The sequence below is a fragment of the Chionomys nivalis genome, chromosome 2 (assembly GCF_950005125.1).
Source record: "Chionomys nivalis chromosome 2, mChiNiv1.1, whole genome shotgun sequence".
NCBI lineage: Eukaryota > Metazoa > Chordata > Mammalia > Rodentia > Cricetidae > Chionomys > Chionomys nivalis.
In genome coordinates, this window is record NC_080087.1 from 112283181 (window position 1) to 112300509 (window position 17329).

At 45.2% G+C, this 17329-nt stretch overlaps 1 protein-coding gene across 1 annotated transcript in view; it reads left to right on the plus strand.

Moving 5' to 3' along the window:
* Positions 1–17329, plus strand: part of Dner (delta/notch like EGF repeat containing) — a 298176-nt gene that overhangs the window by 242446 nt on the left and 38401 nt on the right. The window contains exon 9 of the mRNA XM_057761704.1: positions 12363–12485. Within this exon, the coding sequence (XP_057617687.1) occupies positions 12363–12485 (123 nt within the window). The remainder of the gene's footprint in view (positions 1–12362; positions 12486–17329) is intronic.

The following is a 17329-nucleotide window of genomic DNA, read 5'->3' on the forward strand; positions in this document are numbered from 1 at the left end:
ATGCATATTTGCTCCAACCAGACAGGGAAAAAGAGAATTCTTCTGCATTTATGAATGCACAGGTTACTCTGCCCCAGGATTTTCTTAGCAAATTTAATTCTTCAGTGTGATGAGGCATCTTCTTTATTTACTAATCTGTATCTTGAGGAACATAAAATGAACCATTATAAAGAGAAAATGCAGAATGTATGTTCGGGTATTGAGCAGTGATTCAAATTCTACTTCCCAGTGGGAAACCAGATCCATCCTGGAGGTGACTCTCAGGGGATGAGGCTGCAGAAAAGTGGGCTTTGAAAAGTCAAAGATAAATGCATGTCTCGTATTAGAAAACTCCCGGCCTTTGAGTTGCTGATTTGTGGGCTGGGCCAACCAGGGAATGCTGAGCTGGTATTGTCTGGTGTTATTTTTTTCAGTGAGGTTGTGGTGTGTGTGTGTGTGTGTGTGTGTGTGTCTGCTGCCTGTGTGATGTGGTGTTTTAGAGCAATGGCATCTTTCAACATTCAGATACTCAGAGCTTTTACAGTATGTGTGAACCTGCTCCTATTTTCTGGAACATGACACCTAGGCTATCTGTTTAGATAATATCTGTACCTTGGGCCACATGACCACATAGCAAGTGGATCAGGTGCTTACTGCATGGCAGACATTGTGCTAGGTGCGTTCTTGTGTCAGAACCTCATGGGTAGGGTCAAGTGCATGTCAGCCTCCTCCTTTGTTAGCATCGACTTCACTGTTTGACAACAGAATCAGAATTCAGCACACCCTCTCATGAAAACAAACTCATTATTTTCTTCTCAGATCATCTGATTTTCCGAGAGAAACTGTCAGTTCCTTTTGTTCACTTAAGGCTAGCTTCTAGAAAGTGCTTTGCGTGCCTTCCTGCTCCCTCACTCTCTTCAGCCACTTCCCGCTAATGGATCTGACTGTGTTGGGAAGTTTGTAGAGCAGAAATCGGCCTCAGTAAATGTGCCCTCTTACAGCCCTCAGAACATTCTTGCAGAAGTTCAAGCTAAGCTCACAGTCTGCTCATCACTAGGTGTTTCTAGTTTACCTTTTACGTAGCTCTCAGCAATGCCCCGGCACCACCCTCATCCTTGTTGGGATCCCTGTTCATTGTGGCAGCCTCCTCAGTGGTCCATCTTCTCCCGAGTGTTTAAACAAGAAATGCTCTGCTCTGTAAAAGGAAGCCATCACCCAACACCTCTCAGTACCCCTGGGCTCCCTGCCTTAAGTGATTTTCACTTGAAAGCTCACAGACCCTCTTATTAACAGAATAGGATTATATCCTTCATGCCTATCTCTTAACTACCACGGGTGAGGTGGAGGATTTGATCTTTTGGGAACTGGCCTGGACTTGAATCTAAGTCATAGATGTTCCATTTACCTGCTCACATGGAAAAGAGGGGAAAACTTAGTGTCCTTAAAGAAACCTCCCCATGTCTCACTGACTGCCGCTTGACTGCAAAGTGAAAACACAGAAACAAAAAAGTTCTTTCAAGCTGTCTTTACCCTGAATCCAGGTGGAGCTGCGACCTGAGCAGCGAGTCTTGGCCTGTTTGGCTTGAGCATACGGCTGCTGGGTTTGGGTGATCTCTCCAGGTTTCTTCCTTTGAGGCAGCACGAAGCAAGGATCACCCCCCTTCTTCCCCCAAGGTGACAGGAATGGATGAGTTGCTGGGATTTGTCTCATGATGTGTGAAAGCCATCTGGCTACAACCAGAGGCTCAGAGTTTGGGATTTTTCAGGGGGTGACAACATGCAGGGCAGGCAAGGAGAAGAACTAAGGAGTAAACAGTGTGGGCGGCAGCCATCTTACGCTGGTGTTTAAATGATGTAGATCCTGGGGGGGGGGGGAGGTAAAGAACTGGCTGTGGGAGGTCTTGCTTCCCAGTGGAGTGAGTCCAGTGAACACCACTTCAGACCAGAGCTGCAGGTGTTTGGGAGCATTCCCTTCTCTCTCTCTCTCTCTCTCTCTCTCTCTCTCTCTCTCTCTCTCTCTCTCTCTCTGTGTGTCTCTCTCTGTCTCTCTCTGTCTCTCTCTGAAACTGTAAGCAAGCCTCCAATTAACGCTTTCTTTCTTAAGTGTTGCCTTGTTCATGGTGTCTCTTTGCAATAATGCAGCAGAAACTAAGACATGGCTTCTTCTTATAGCCTGACACGTACCCCAGCCTGTGTCGTGATTTTGTATTCACGTTCATGGCCTGTCCTTTTCCTTCATTTGTTCTTCTCCTTGTCCAGCTTCTCTGGTAACACCCTCCAACAGTCTTGCCTCACTCATCCTGGAGACATCTCTTCATGCAGTCGACTTGATAACCAGGAGTTCTCATCACATCCAGGCTGGTGGCCAAAAGGTTTCTCAGTACCTCAGAACCACCAGTAGGGGTGCTAGGCTTACTCTTACCATAACCCCATTGGTTGGTGTAAACTTAGTTCCAGATGAATCCAGTGTCCATCTCCTGTTGTGGACCAGTAATGCTGGGAAGCATCATCCAGGGCTGGTATTATAATCAGATTTCAGTGGCAGATGCAGCCTGGGGACTGATGCTCAGTCTCTTTTTCTCTGATAATTTCTTGTTCTCCCTTTGCAACAATTTGAAACCTTCATGTCCCCAGCTCCCTTCAAATCATCCCCACCTTAACGAATCTAGGATGGTGGCTCTCAAAACGAACTTCTGCCCTTCGGACCATGACTGGAGACCATGACTCATCACCTCTGGAGTAAGAATGCTGCTGAGTTCTAGTGCATAGGAGTCAGGGCTGTGCCTGACACCCTACAATTCATAGGAAAGTGCCCAATAGTGAAGTGTGATAGGCTCCAAAATATCAATACAGTGTCTCATTTCCTGCCCTCACTAATATTTGCATCAATTCCTGAGTCCCCAGCAGATGGCTTGACACCATGTGCCAAACTCTTTCTAAATGGTCACCCTTTGGTGTCTGCCGGACATGGTTCCAGTACACAAATATAACATCCAAGATCTGGAGATGCTCAAGCCCCTTGTAGAAAATAATATTGTATTTTCACACAATCAATGTACTTCCTTTTGTGTATTTAAACCATCTCTATTTGTTTTATGCTTCCTAGTATTATGTAAATAGTACATAAACGCTTGTTTTGCTGTGGAAATGATGGAGGAGTTAATTTCATTGGTTAAATAAAAAAACTGCCTTAGCCCTCTGATAGGACAGAAAATTAGGTGGGTGGAATAAACAAAACAAAATGCTGAAAAAAAGAAGCCAAGTCAGGAGTCACCATGATTCTCTCACCTGACACAGATACAAGTTAAGATCTCCCTGGTAAGCCACCTCATGGGGCTACACAAAATATCAAAAATGAGTTAGATCAATATGTAAGAGCTAGCCAGTAAAAAGCTGGAACTAATGGGCCAGACAGTGTTTAAAATAATATAGTTTCTATGTAATTATTTTGGGTAAAGCCATGCGGGCGGCTGGGTGCCGGGGACGCAGCCCCGCCGCTCTTATTACAACATGTATGTGTAGTCAAACACAACTGTTCTTTTGAATAGTATTTAACTGTGGTAGGCTGAGTCCTTGGTTGTGAAACCTACAGACATAGAGGACAGGCTGTACTATGGGTTCGGCTTGGGTATGCTGGGATGATTCATGTCCCACATGGGGTAAAGAGAGATGGTACTGAGAAGGGCATGCGGTTTATGACTTACAGATGGTTTACTTCGGTAACTTCCCATGTAAAGTTTACAGGCCACAATTTACTGTAGGTCAATGAGAATGCAAAAACCAAAACTTGAGATAAGGGGAGAATACTGCAGAGGCATAAGTAAGAAGCCCTGAATTAGGATCTTATGGGTGAATTGTATCCATCCCCAAATTCATGTTTGGAAGCTCTGACTCCAGTGTGATTATCTATGGAGACAGGGCCCTTGAAGAGGTGATGAAAGGAGTTGTGGGGACAGCTCATGTATGAAGTACTCACTGTGGAAACATGAGGACCTGAGCTTGGGCTCAGAACCTACCCAGTGACTCACACAGTGCTGAGGGAGGGCGGGGGGGGGGGGCAGGGGAGAGCGCAGTGAGACAGGTAGAGCCCTGGAGCTCATGGGCCAGTCAGGCAACACTGTCTCCAAAAAACCCAAGGTTAACAGCACTGAGGAATGACATCTGAGGTTGACCTCTAGTCTTTGCGCACATATGTAAACATGTGCATGCTATACAAACATGCACCCACATGAACAGACATGGAAAGAGGTCATTAAAGTTCAAAAGGGTCCCAAGGGTGAGGTTGTAACCCAGTACCTATAGTGGAATACCCCAGCAGTGTTATTAGGCAGGGGAAAGGCTGTGCGATGCTTGGGTTTTGATAAAGATTCAGCAAGTGGTGGCTCCCTGCCAGTTAAGGACAGATCAACCCGATATGCTTGTTCTTGGACTTCCATTCTGTAGAACCACGAGAATTCAGTTTCTGTTATTTAACCTATCCAGTCTGTGTTGTTTTGTTATGGCTGCCCTAGGAGACAGACACACTAGACAATGTATTTTGGGACAATATGGGGAAGCAGGAAGAGCACATAGGATTTAATGTGTGGTAGCGATCAACTTCTTTACCCTCAACTTCTCATTTTTAAGTTGGGACTAGTTATGCCCTTTTGTGGTTGCTTTGTTCTGGGTACAGGGTTTCATTAGGCCCGCACTGACCTTGAACTCATTGTATAGCTGAGGATGACCCTGAACTTTTCTTTTCTTTTTTTTTTTTCACATTTCTTTTTTTTAGTCTTTTTATTGTTTATTTATTTATTAAAGATTTCTGCCTTCTCCCCGCCACCACCTCCCATTTCCCTCCCCCTCCCCCATCAAGTCCCCCTCCCTCATCATCCCTAAGAGTAATCCGGGTTCCTGCCCTGTGGGAAGTCCAAGGACCACCCACCTCCATCCAGGTCTAATAAGGTGAGCATCCAAACTGCCTAGGCTCCCACAAAGCCAGTACGTGCAGTAGGATCAAAAACCCATTGCCATTGTTCTTGAGTTCTCAGTAGTCCTTATTGTCCATTATGTTCAGCAAGTCCGGTTTTATCCCATGCTTTTTCAGACCCAGGCCAGCTGGCCTTGGTGAGTTCCTGATAGAACATCCCCATTGTCTCAGTGTGTGGGTGCTGGAAACAACTTAGATGCCCTTCGATGGAAGAATGGATGAAGAAAGTATGGAATATATACATATTAGAGTACTACTCAGCAGTAAAAAACAATGACTTCCTGAATTTTGCAGGCAAATGGTCGGAAATAGAAAACACTATCCTGAGTGAGGTGAGCCAGACCCAAAAAGAGGAACATGGGAGGTACTCACTCATATTTGGTTTCTAGCCATGAATAGGGGACGTTGAGCCTATTATGCGTGGTACTAGAGAAGCTAATTAAGAAGGTGAACCCAAAGAAAAACATTTAGGCGATGAAAGGAGACAGAGACAAAGACCCACATTGGAGCACCGGACTGAAATCTCAAGGTCCAAATCATGAGCAGGAGACAGAGCACGAGCAAGGAACTTAGGACCCTGAAATTTTCATCTTCCGGCTTCTGCCTCCCAGCGCTGGCATTATAGGTATACACTGCCTTACCTGGTTCATGTGGTACTGGGGATGGAATCCAGGGCTTCTTGAATGCTATGCAAAGCTCTCTACTGTCTGAGATACATACTTCCTTTTGGGTTTTGATAAAGATTCAGCAACACATGCAAAGGGCCTGTCTTAGTTACTATTCTACTGCCGTGAAGAGACACCATGACCAAGGCAGATTATAACCCAGAGCATTTAATTGGGGCTTGCTTACCTTTTCGGAGGGTTAGTCTACAACTATCATGGCAGAGACTGTGGCAGCATCAGTCATGGCACTGAAGCAGTAGCTGAAAATTTACATCATGATCTTCCTGTAGGAGACAGGAAAAGAGAAATTGGGCTTAGTGTGGGCCTTTGAAACCTCACCTCCTCCAAGAAGGCCACACCTCTCAATCCTTCCTAAACAGTGCACCTCCTTGGGACCGAACATTCCATTGCATGAGCCTTTGGGGGCCATTCTCATTTAAGTCACCACAGGGCCTGACACCAAAGCAGACACTACTCACTTGCTACTGGGCTTGCTATGCAGCTTTGTGTCTGGGGCACCTAGGACTCCTGGAATGTCATAGGCACATGCGAGCTGTCAGGAGCATTTTGGATCCAGGAATACTGTTCTGACTTGGTGGATTTCCATCCAAGACATGCCTGGCATGGTTGTGAACACTGCAGCTACAGCCTTAGCCTCCTGTTCTAGTAGAGGAGGAAGTGGTAAGCGCTCAGTTGATGATTGCAGACGCTTCCGAATGGTAAGATGGAGCTCAGTGTAGCGTATTGGCTTCACATTGCAAGGCTGGGGTGGTGGCTCATTTGGGAAAGTGCTGGCTGCTCGTACTTGAGGACCCAAGTTCAGACCCTCAGAACCCATGTGAAGAGCCAGGAACAGTAAGCAACAAGTGTCTGTAGACTAAGCAGGCAAGGGCAAGACAGGCTGATCTCTAGAGCTCACGGAGTATCCAGTCTAGCTGATCAAATAAGCTCCAGGTTCAGAGACAGACCTTGTCTGTGGCGCATGCACACAAGCATGCATGCACACATGCATACATGCACAAATGTACACCCTCTCCTGGGGTTCTGCTTCATCACACTCTGCTTTATTCCCATGAGACAGGATTTCATACTGAGCATGAGTGGCCAGCAAGCCCCATTGAGCCTCCTGTCTCTGCCCCTGCCCCACAGTGCCAATGTCACAAGTGTGTGCTGTCACAGTGGGATTTTTTTAAAATGTGGGTGCTAGGATCTGAACTCAGATCTCTATGCTTGTGTAGCAGGTGCCCTTATCCACAGAACCATCACTCCAGCCTTTTCTATTAAAAAAAATTCCTTGGACTAGCTATAGTTTTCAAACCCTGGGCTTACTGCCCTGGGCTAATTTGTTTGCCTGAATTAATTATCGGCAGGGGGTGGCCGCCTCATTTCTCAGAGCCCCTGTCTTTTGGAAGGAATGCCTTTTAATTCAAACAGTACAACTTAGGGCTCTTTGGCAACTAGTGTAAAGAGTGCCTTGACATTTCTGTAAAGGCATTTAAATGTTACTGTCTCTGAAGAAGCAATTTTAGAATATGAAACCTTTATCCCCACCCCCACCTGGGCAGGGAAGAAAAATAGCTCCAGCGTAATTATATCTGGGAAATAACTTCCACGTTTGCTTTTCATGATGCTACTGGAAGATAATGGTACTCTTTGCAAATTACAAAATAATTATGGATAATTTCATGAAACTTGCTTTGGATTTTTGTCGATGTAAATGACACCTCACTTTACAGAACAAGGGTACGTGCAGAGTCACTTATTATCCTTCCTGATTGATAAAAGATCTGCTGGTGAGCAAACAGTTGGAACAATGGTACCCAGGACGGTCTCTCGTGGGCATATAAGGTCCTTTTGGTAGGTGTGGGGCTAAACCCAGGTTCTGTATGCAAGGCAAGTGATCTTCCAGCTGAGTTATATCCCTCATAAAAGTCCTTATAACTAGGAAAAGGAGTCCAAAGACACTGAATGCTCTCTCTCTCTCTCTCTCTCTCTCTCTCTCTCTCTCTCTCGCTCGCTCGCTCGCTCGCTCTGTGTGTCTGTGTGTCTGTGTCCAGGTACATGTGCACATATATGCATGAGTGTGGAGGCCAGTTGTATTGTTCCTCAGGTACTGCCTACTTCTCCTCTTCTTTCTTCCCTCGTCCTCGTCCTCGTCCTCGTCCACCACCTCCTCCTCCTCCTCCTCCTCCTCCTCCTCCTCCTCCTCCTCCTCCTCCTCCTCCTCCTCCTCCTCCTCCTCCTCCTCCTCCTCCTCCTCTTCTTCTTCTTCTTCTTCTTCTTCTTCTTCTTCTTCTTCTTCTTCTTCTCTTTTTCACAAGATGTCTTAGTATTACTATTGCTGTGATGAAACACCATGACCAAAAGTAAGCTGAGAAGGAAGGGGTTTATTTGACTTATGCTTCCATTATCACTGAAGGAAGTCAGGACAGGAACTCAAACAGGAGAGGAACCTGAAAACAGGAGCAGATGCAGAGACCTGGAGGAGTGATATTTACTAACTTGCTCTTCATAGCTTACTCAGCCTGCTTTCTTATAGAATCCAGGACCACCAGTCTAGGGATGGCACCACCCACAATGGGCAGGGCCCTACCACATTAATTACTATTTAAGATAATGCTCCAAAGTCTTGCCTACAGCCTGTTTTTTTTAAAGTATAGCTTCCACTTTATTTTTCCAAGGTGTTTCTTCTTCTGTCCTTATGAAGCCACCTCTTTATTTGCGCTTTGATGGAAGCTGTGGTGCAGGACCAGCAGGTCTAAATCATGGTGGGGATTTTCAGTCCTTCCAAGCTTCATGTGATCATTTCCTGACTACCTTGCCATTCATAAATGGCATGGCTCACACAGTAACGAAGCTTGATGTGGAGTTTGGGAACACATAAGCATCAAAGACACCTGCTTTGGCTTTGTCCCTGACAACAGCATCTTTTACAATGTTCTGAATGATGAACTTCTTAATGGTCTTGTCCTTGGGTACACACCAGGCACAGTCCATGTGGTAAATTGGCTACACATGGCTGCCCGCCCTCTTTGCATGATGATCGCTGCGCTACTGCTTCTTCTTCTTCTTCTTCTTCTCCTTCTTCTTCTTCTTCTTCTTCTTCTTCTTCTTCTTCTTCTTCTTCTTCTTCTTCTTCTTCTTCTTCTTCTTCTTCTTCTTCTTCTTCTTCTTCCTCCTCCTCCTCCTCCTCCTCCTCCTCCTCCTCCTCCTCCTCCCTCCCTCCCTTCCTTTCTTTCGAACCAAGACGGGAGAGCTTACAGTCTTATCTTATAGAGACAATTTTCTCAATTGATGTTCCGCCCTTTCAGATGCGTATAGCTTGTGTCAAGTCAACATAAAACTAGTGAGCACACAGAGTCTCTCACTGGCCTGGAATGTGCCAAGTAGGCTAGGCTGGCTGGCCAGCAAGCTACAAGGCTCCATCTGTTTCCACCTTCCTAGTACTGGGTTTACAAATGTGTGTCACCACGCCTGGCTTTTTTAATGTGAGCTCTGGAGTAAACTCAGGTTCTTATGTTTGCAAGGCAAGCAATTTCCATGACTGAGCCATCTCCCTGGCCCCTAGTTCATGATACATAACGTATTTATTGTGATAAGAAGCAGAGTGGTCTCCCTTCTTAGCAAGACTATAAAGGAACATTGCCGAAGCGCTTGCCATCGGCACACTGATACGTGGCACATCCTTATTGTCTACTCATGCTGTATCACTGAAACTACACTACACATTGGCCAGCAGCTCCCGGCTTCCGTTTCTTACACCCCAGGACACCACATTTCTATGCTTCGCTTCTGTGAGTTTGACCTCTAGCTGTAGGATTGCACAGTGTTTGTCCTTCTGCCACACCTTGCATGATGTCTAGGTGGTCCATGTAGCTGCTGATAAGATTTCCTTCCTCTTATATCCCAAATAGCATTCTGTTGTGCTGACACAGCACATTTTCTTTAGTCACTCGACTGTTGGCAGAGGGTTAGGTTGTTGTCATATTTTTGGGTATTATGAATAACGCTGCAACGAATGGGAGGGTGCTACTATTTCCCTGAGATTCTGCTTTTAATTCTAATGGATAAACACACAGAATGGGATTGCCTAATCATATAACATTTTTTAATTTTTAACCCTTGAAGACCCTGAAAATTCTTTTCCTTGCATCTGTACCATGCTATGTTGCCACCAACACTGCACCAGAGTTCTGTGATGGTTAAGGTTAACTAATGGTCAAAGGTCAACTTAACACAATCTAGAATCACCTAGAAAGTCTCAGTCAAAGATCACCTAAGTTGTCTAAGTTAGGTTAGCCAATGGGGGTCTATGACCGCTTTAATTAAAGTGTGAAGACCTGCCTACTGTGGGTGGCACCATTCCCTAGGCTCCTGGGTTGTGTAAGAATGGAGAAAGGAAGCTGAGTACTAGCATGAACACATTCATTGCTCTTTGCTCTTGACTGGGTGTTACTAGGTTCAAGTGCCTACTTCCATGATCTCTGTGCCATGATAAACTCTGTCCTTGAATCAGGAGCCAAATAAACCCTTTCTCTCTTAAGTTGTTTTGGTATGGTATTTTATCCCAGCAACAGGAAAGGAAACTAAGTTGGGTCCCAGTTTCTTCTTGTTTTCTACAACTCACATAACTCTCTGCTGTTTTTCTTTCACTGGTGGGCATCCTAACAGGTGTGATGTGGTTTCTCAATGTAAGTTTTAACTTTTACCTCCTTTATCATTAGTGATGTTGATGATCCCTTTGTATACCTGCTCACCATTACTAGTTCTTTATACCACATACAAAAATCATGTCTTTTTTTTTTTTAAATAAATGACTTAACATAAGATTTTAAACCATAAAACTATTGGAAGAAAACAGCTAGGAAATCCTTCATAGTTCTTGGCAATGATTTCTGGAATACGACATCAAAAAGCATAGCCACAGTGATGATGTATCTATGAAGAGTTGAAGCCGGGCGATGGTGGCGCACGCCTTTAATCCCAGCACTCGGGAGGCAGAGGCAGGCAGATCTCTATGAGTTCGAGACCAGCCTGGTCTACAGAGCTAGTTCCAGGACAGGCTCCAAAGCCACAGAGAAACCCTGTCTCGAAAAAAAAAAAAACCAAAAAAAAAAAAAAAAAAAAAAAGAGTTGATAGTAACCATTTACTGTTGGCAAGCTGTTGGGTTTCTGTGTTCTGGTAGAAACAGGTACAGACAATACATATATGGATAGATGTGCCAAAAAGCCTGGAATGGATTCTGCTTGTAGTCTATTGCTTGCTGAAGACTTTTGACTCGAGACTTTCTTGCCTGTGTACTGTTAGATGCTGAGCCAGCTATCCTCAGTTGATGCCAGGAACAGCACCCGGCCCTTCAGCCCTTCATGATAACAAAATGTCAAATGTCCTCAAGGGGACAAAGTCACTGTTAGTTGTGACCCTCTTATCTAATTGGCTGAGATAACCTGATAAAGACTCCCAGGAGACACTTTACTAAGATTACAAGGTATAGGAGAAGGTAGAAGGAGAGTCAAAAAACCTCTGGTGTATTGTCTTAGGTAGGTCAAGGTTACCTCAAGGGGTCCATTATCAACACCTAAATTTGGGAAGTGGTTCAAAAATAACCCTGCGATGGTAACACAGCTGCAAAGTGCTCCTTTAATAATGCAAATATGGGCTTAACCTACTTTTGTGATAGGCACAAGAAGCAGCCTCAAACACACTAGCCTGTTCTAACGGGACTCTGAGTCTGAGGGCCTTCTGCGTGTCAGAAAGGCTGGGGTGCTGGGTGGGGACAGCCAGCAATGCCAATTCCCACTTGGGCAAAGGTTTGCTTTTTCGGCTTATCTGAATTCAGAACAAACACAGGCAGAGGGAATTTTGAAAGCCCTCACATGGTTCTCATTGTTTGGTCGGGGCCAGACACAAATGGCCTGTTTTCACGGCAAATTGGCAATAACATGTGTTTTTGAAAGTTGGAAACAGCATAATGCCTCATTTCAGAGAATAGTGTCTTCTTGTTTTGCAGGGTAAACACCTGTTTTGCAAAATAGAAGCATAAAAGCTGGCTTTATAAAAATCGTTGGGTTTCTTTCCTTCATTCCTATTATTCTCCAGTAATTAAAAATTAAGTAAATTTGAAATCGTATAACATATAGATTTGTCTTTTTAAACAAACAAACAATGGCCAAACAATCTCTTATCTCAACAGGAACTTCGGGTAGGTCCTTTTGAGATCACTTTCTTTTTGAATTAGAGGGGAAGAGACTTTCCGTCTCTAATGACAGTTTCTTCAGATAAGTGCATTTTTCTTACTAACGAGGAGACGTAGTGTGGACATTGTCCTTGAAAGGAGCTGTTTGTCATCACATGCAGGGCTGTGATGACACTGATACTCTCAGATGTCCCTTGTGGCCAGAGTTGACACATTTGGTGGCTGACTTTTCCAATGCCCAAAGCCTTGGGATCATAAGGGTGAGGCCAGTAAGTGGGGCTAAGTGGATCATTTCTTCTTTCCTTGGGGACCACAAAAAAAACCAAAACAAAAGAAAACAAACAAACAAACAAAAAAAAACAAAAAACATGTGAAGAACCGTACTTCTCAATAGTCACATTTCCATTTACCCCCAAGAAACCTGACCCCTTAAGCTTTTCCTGCCTGGCCCCATAGCTTCTACTGAAGACCCGGTTACCTTCTTTGCTGATCAGCAGAATGTAGGATTTGATGAGGTGCATCTGACAACATCCTTTCCTCTCTGCCCCCCAGGTTACCATGGACTCTACTGTGAGGAAGAATACAATGAGTGCCTGTCTGCTCCTTGCCTGAATGCTGCCACCTGCAGGGACCTCGTCAATGGCTATGAGTGTGTGTGCCTGGCCGAATACAAAGGTAAGCCCTTTCTCATGACTTCTTGGTGCTAAATGACCAAGCCACATGGAGCTCTCAACTTAGTATGTAAGCCCCTGATTGGGGCATGGGTTTGTTTTTAATTGAAACCAAATACTAAGGCTAGGATGGTGGAGGGGTCCCTGGAGCCCCATTTGAAAGCCTCAGACTTCCTCCTGATAAGCTGAGAAACCCGGCTGGCTCCAGCCTTTTTCTTTTTCACATGCATTTCTGTTTGTTTAACTCATATAAAAGTAGACCCTGAAAGGGTTGTTAAGGTCTGCAGGTAGGGACAGGTCAAAGGTCGTGGCTGGAAATAAGAAAGAAGTGTGGTGTTCTCTATAGCTTGTTGGGTAAAAACAGTATGTCCTTGGTGGGGGATGGGGAAGCCACATGTTTTGGCAAACATGTGAGTTCTTATTAAACAAGTCAATTGGGAGGCAAATGTTAGTTCATCTGATTGGATGCCTGTTAATGTCACTCTGGAAGAACAGCCGACATTGACGGGGTAGTTACAGTGCGTGGAACATGTTCTAAGCACGCAAGTGCATCAACTCATTGAATCCTATTGGCAGCCCCACAAGGCAGATGGTAATGTTATCTGGCATGAGCCAGCCAGTGTGGTTTGGTTCCTAAAGCCCTTCTCCCTGCCTTTACCTTGGCTTCTAGCCATGGTGTGTGGATGGTGTGGCTTCATCTAAGCCCAGATGGTCAAGTTTGAGAGCCACAGCTCCTCACAGCTACACCGTGAATGCTGCTTGCTAGCTGTCATACAGTTCCCTAAGCCAGAACACCAGGGCTAGCTTAAATTTTTAAAATATTTTCGTGGCCCTATTTATATCCATTTCCCTTAACCTTTCAACTCCTCTTACTGCTTGCTTGAGAGCCTCCATCTGCCTGCCTCTTCCCGCTTCTCTTTCATGGGCCCCCCTCTACTAAGTGACCTTTCTGGAAAGTGTTAAGGACTGACACTCACCGAAGGACTCAGTGAGGGCTCTGAATGCAGTTAAAGCTGGGCCAGGCCTTTGTGTCCAGAACGTCTGCTGTTTCATTTGGAATGGATACCCAGTGACAACCGAGAAGCATCCACTTTCTCAATGCCACAAGGGCAGACATGTTGGCTTTGTGGCTTTTCAGCTTGGGGTCTATCAGAGCTTGGGGGGAAGAAGGAATCCATTTGATTCTGGAAAGGAGAACAAAAGGCCAATGACTTTAGTTGTTTAGTTAGCTCATCTCAATCCCGCCACAGGTCTGCTGAGCTGGGACAAAGCTCTCAAATGGATTTTGGCCAATGATACAGAGATTTCCAGATCCTTCAATAATAGGACTGGTATGGGGAATAGGCTTCAAACAACTAAAACTACCAATATTCTTTAGTTTGGGGAACAGATCTTGTCTTTATAATTAGCAAGATGATTAAGTAGATAGATCTGGAATATGTATGCTCTTCTTTCTTTGACCTTCAGCTCATGCTGGCCTTACTAAACAAGAAAAGTATGGTTGCATTTAAAAGCCTATCAATGGCCCTCAAAATACAAGGGCAGCGATGTTAACTTTTTCCATGCGGTTTCCACACATTCTGGGTGTTGTTGTTCATGCTGTAGCTCTAAAATCACAGCATTTCTTCAGAAGCCCTGCATGAAACTCCTCATTCCAAATATATGCCTGGCTCTGCCTCTATAGGATAAAAGAAAGCGATTATGTATAAAGTCTTCAAATATACCCTCTTGTCCTCTCCCCTCCCTCTGCTGTGAGCCATGGCTTTCAAACTTGAGCTCACGTCAGCTTCTGCCAGCAGCTCTCTTCTAGAGCACGGCACCTCAACTTTCCAGCTTTTAATTCTAAGCTTAAAGTGGGGGCCAAGACTTTGCATTTCTGGCACATTCTCAGGCGAGCCTTTGCGAACTCCTCCCTATAAGCATATCTGAAATGGCAATTGCTAGAGTGTTATTCTGTACCATGTCAGCTGGTTGTGCTCATTGTGCGTGAGTTCAGCACGTCCCTGTGTGCTCCAAGTTAGGAGCTCCCGTCTGCTTGCCTGAGAAGTTCCTCCTAATTACCTTGCTGTTTGTCCATCTGCAGTATTGAGCGTTCCCTTTATCAAAAAATCAATGCATCTCCTAGTGTAAGAAAGTGAAGATTCTAGAAAGAAAGCAGCTGAAGCCCGTATTCAGTGACCTTGATCCTGGAGGTAAAAGGTTGAATGAAGATGAGGTTCTTGAGGAGTGCTAGAGGAGCTGGGAAGTTCAACTTCTAGTCTGAAGAGAAAGTACGATTTCAGAGAGCTGAGAACTTTAGGAACTGATGACTGAGGCATGCAGAGAACCCCTGAGTTCATGGAATTGAAGGATGCCTTGTGAACACACCACCCATGACCTCAGGAGGCAGAGTTGTTCCCTTATTTCATAGACCCCGGCTGCTCTTTAAGGGAGCTGCATAGTCTGGAGGCCCGAATCCTTTCTTGTGTGGCTGGAAGAGAATGGTTTTCTCCTGCTCTTATCAGTGGACCCTGAGAAAGCCAGACTGAGAGGCCTTTCTACTCTAGACCTCAGAAGATAGGGCTCAGCTGGCTGCCAGTCCAGCATCCCCCTCTCTGACTTGATGTCTCCTCCAGCCCCGCAGGAGAAGGAGCCCATACCAACTACTCAAAGAAGAAGAAAAACTGAGTCTCTAAAGACTCAAGAGGGGAAGTAAAAAAGCGATATGCCTTACTTAAAATTGAATCTGAATCTGGAGAGCACAAAGGCAGAACTATTTCCTGATAGATATTAAAGTATGAGAAAATGGAGGTCATTGGGAAACAGATAGACACTTTGGAGAAAAGATCCAAGGGTTCTGAGGGCAGATGCTCCAGAAGGGGAAGGGAAAGACCAAAATAAGGCTAGCACCAAGTCACTGTCCAGGGCCTCAGGGAGAAGAGGAAACCTGGCTTGCAAGGGGATTAATTCAGTGTGCCCAAGAATACAATGTGCACATTGTAATTTTCTGGGTAGAAGTTCTAACGACTAGGCTAAAAGAACATTCTATGGGAATGGGCTGTGCAGGTCACATTTAAAACAGAGGACCGTGAGAACGGCAGCTGGCAGCCATATTTGGCAGGGTATAGGACTGGGGATTAGAGGACCATTTGCAAAGGTAGTTCAGTTGGTGAAGTGCTTGCTTTGCAAGTGCGAGGACCTGAGTTCAATTTCCAGTGCCTACATACAAACAGCAGGTGTGGTGGTGCACTTCCCTAAGCCTTGTCCTAGGGAGACAGCGACAGGGGGATGGCTGGCTGGGGCTCACTGGCCAGCCAGTCTAGCCTGTTTGATGAATTCCAGGCTAATGAGAGACCATATCTCAAATGAGATGAATGGCATTTCTGAGGCAGATACCTAAGGCTGTCTCTTGGTCTCCACATACACCCGCACACACATGCACTTGCCACCCCGACATGTGCACACACGTACACGGGCGTATAAAATCAAAAAAATCGCCATACATTTTAATAATTCAGAGACTGTGATATTCTGTACCCTCCCTGGGACTGTGTTTGTGAGAAGTGTCCTCAGGAGACACTGAGGTAGTGGAAGGGGAAGAACAGGAGGGTTGTGGGAAGACTGATTTAAATGCAGGGAGTGACCCAGATGGATATGACGGCGCTAATTTAATGGTGAAGAGAGTGTCTCAGAATAGGCACAACTGCTACATTAGCTAGCGGCTGCCACACAGAGGCTTACGATACACCAGTGACTTAGGACACGGCTTTGGATAGCTGTTAGTTCTGTCAGCCCAGGAAGGGCTTGGGTGGTGCCATGCCCAGGGCCCCCCAGGTCACTGTGTATGAAAGAGCCTGCGCTCCAAGCTAAGGCTGGACTCCAGGAGGATAAGCTCATGAAGACCCTCAGGGCTGGACAGCATTCACATCCTTCCTTCAGGCTGTAGAATTCATGACAGTTTGCTTCATCCCTGTTGCTTCAAATTCTCCATGTCAGCAATGGCCTGGATCCCCTTAAAGGCCTCCCCAGTCAGGCTCACACAGGATGAGCTTTCCACATAAGCTGATTAGGAACTTTATTTTTTTTTATTTTTTTTTTAAATATTTATTTATTTATTTATTTATTTATTTATTTATTTATTATGTATGCAATGTTCTGTCTGTGTGTATGTCTGCAGGCCAGAAGAGGGCACCAGACCTCATTACAGATGGTTGTGAGCCACCATGTGGTTGCTGGGAATTGAACTCAGGACCTCCGGAAGAGCAGGCAATGCTCTTAACCACTGAGCCATCTCTCCAGCCCCTGATTAGGAACTTTAAATGTGTCTTAAAAATCTCTAAACTTTCCAAGGTGCTCTGGAATAGACGTTCATATTCAGTGGGAGGGAATTACATGGGGCAGATCGCAGGGACTCCTGGGGAAGGGGATTTAAATAGCCAAAGTAAAGTTCTGTATAGTTTTAACCAAGTCTCTATGAGGCGAAGGAGTCACACACGCCTGCTATAGACCTGCTCCTCCTAAAGAGCAGAGAGTGAAGTAATTACCTTTTCTGTTGCTGGAGCAACACCTCACAATCCCACTTTAGACTTCACCTTCGTAGCTTCACGCCCTGGCCTTTCTGAGTGTCCTTTACCTGAGCTCCAACCCTGTCATAGACTGCCTGATGTTTGTGACTCTCTGGCACTTTGGCCCCATGTTTGTTTGCCAGAATATAATCCGAATGTTTGGGAAACAGAGTTCCTAGTGTTCCCCTAGTGTGTGCAGGCTCCTGGGTTTCATCATTACTACAGCAGACCCCAACACAAACAACCAAAAGACTTGTTGTTAATCACATTAATAGAATAAAGAAAGCCAAAAAGAACATGTGAG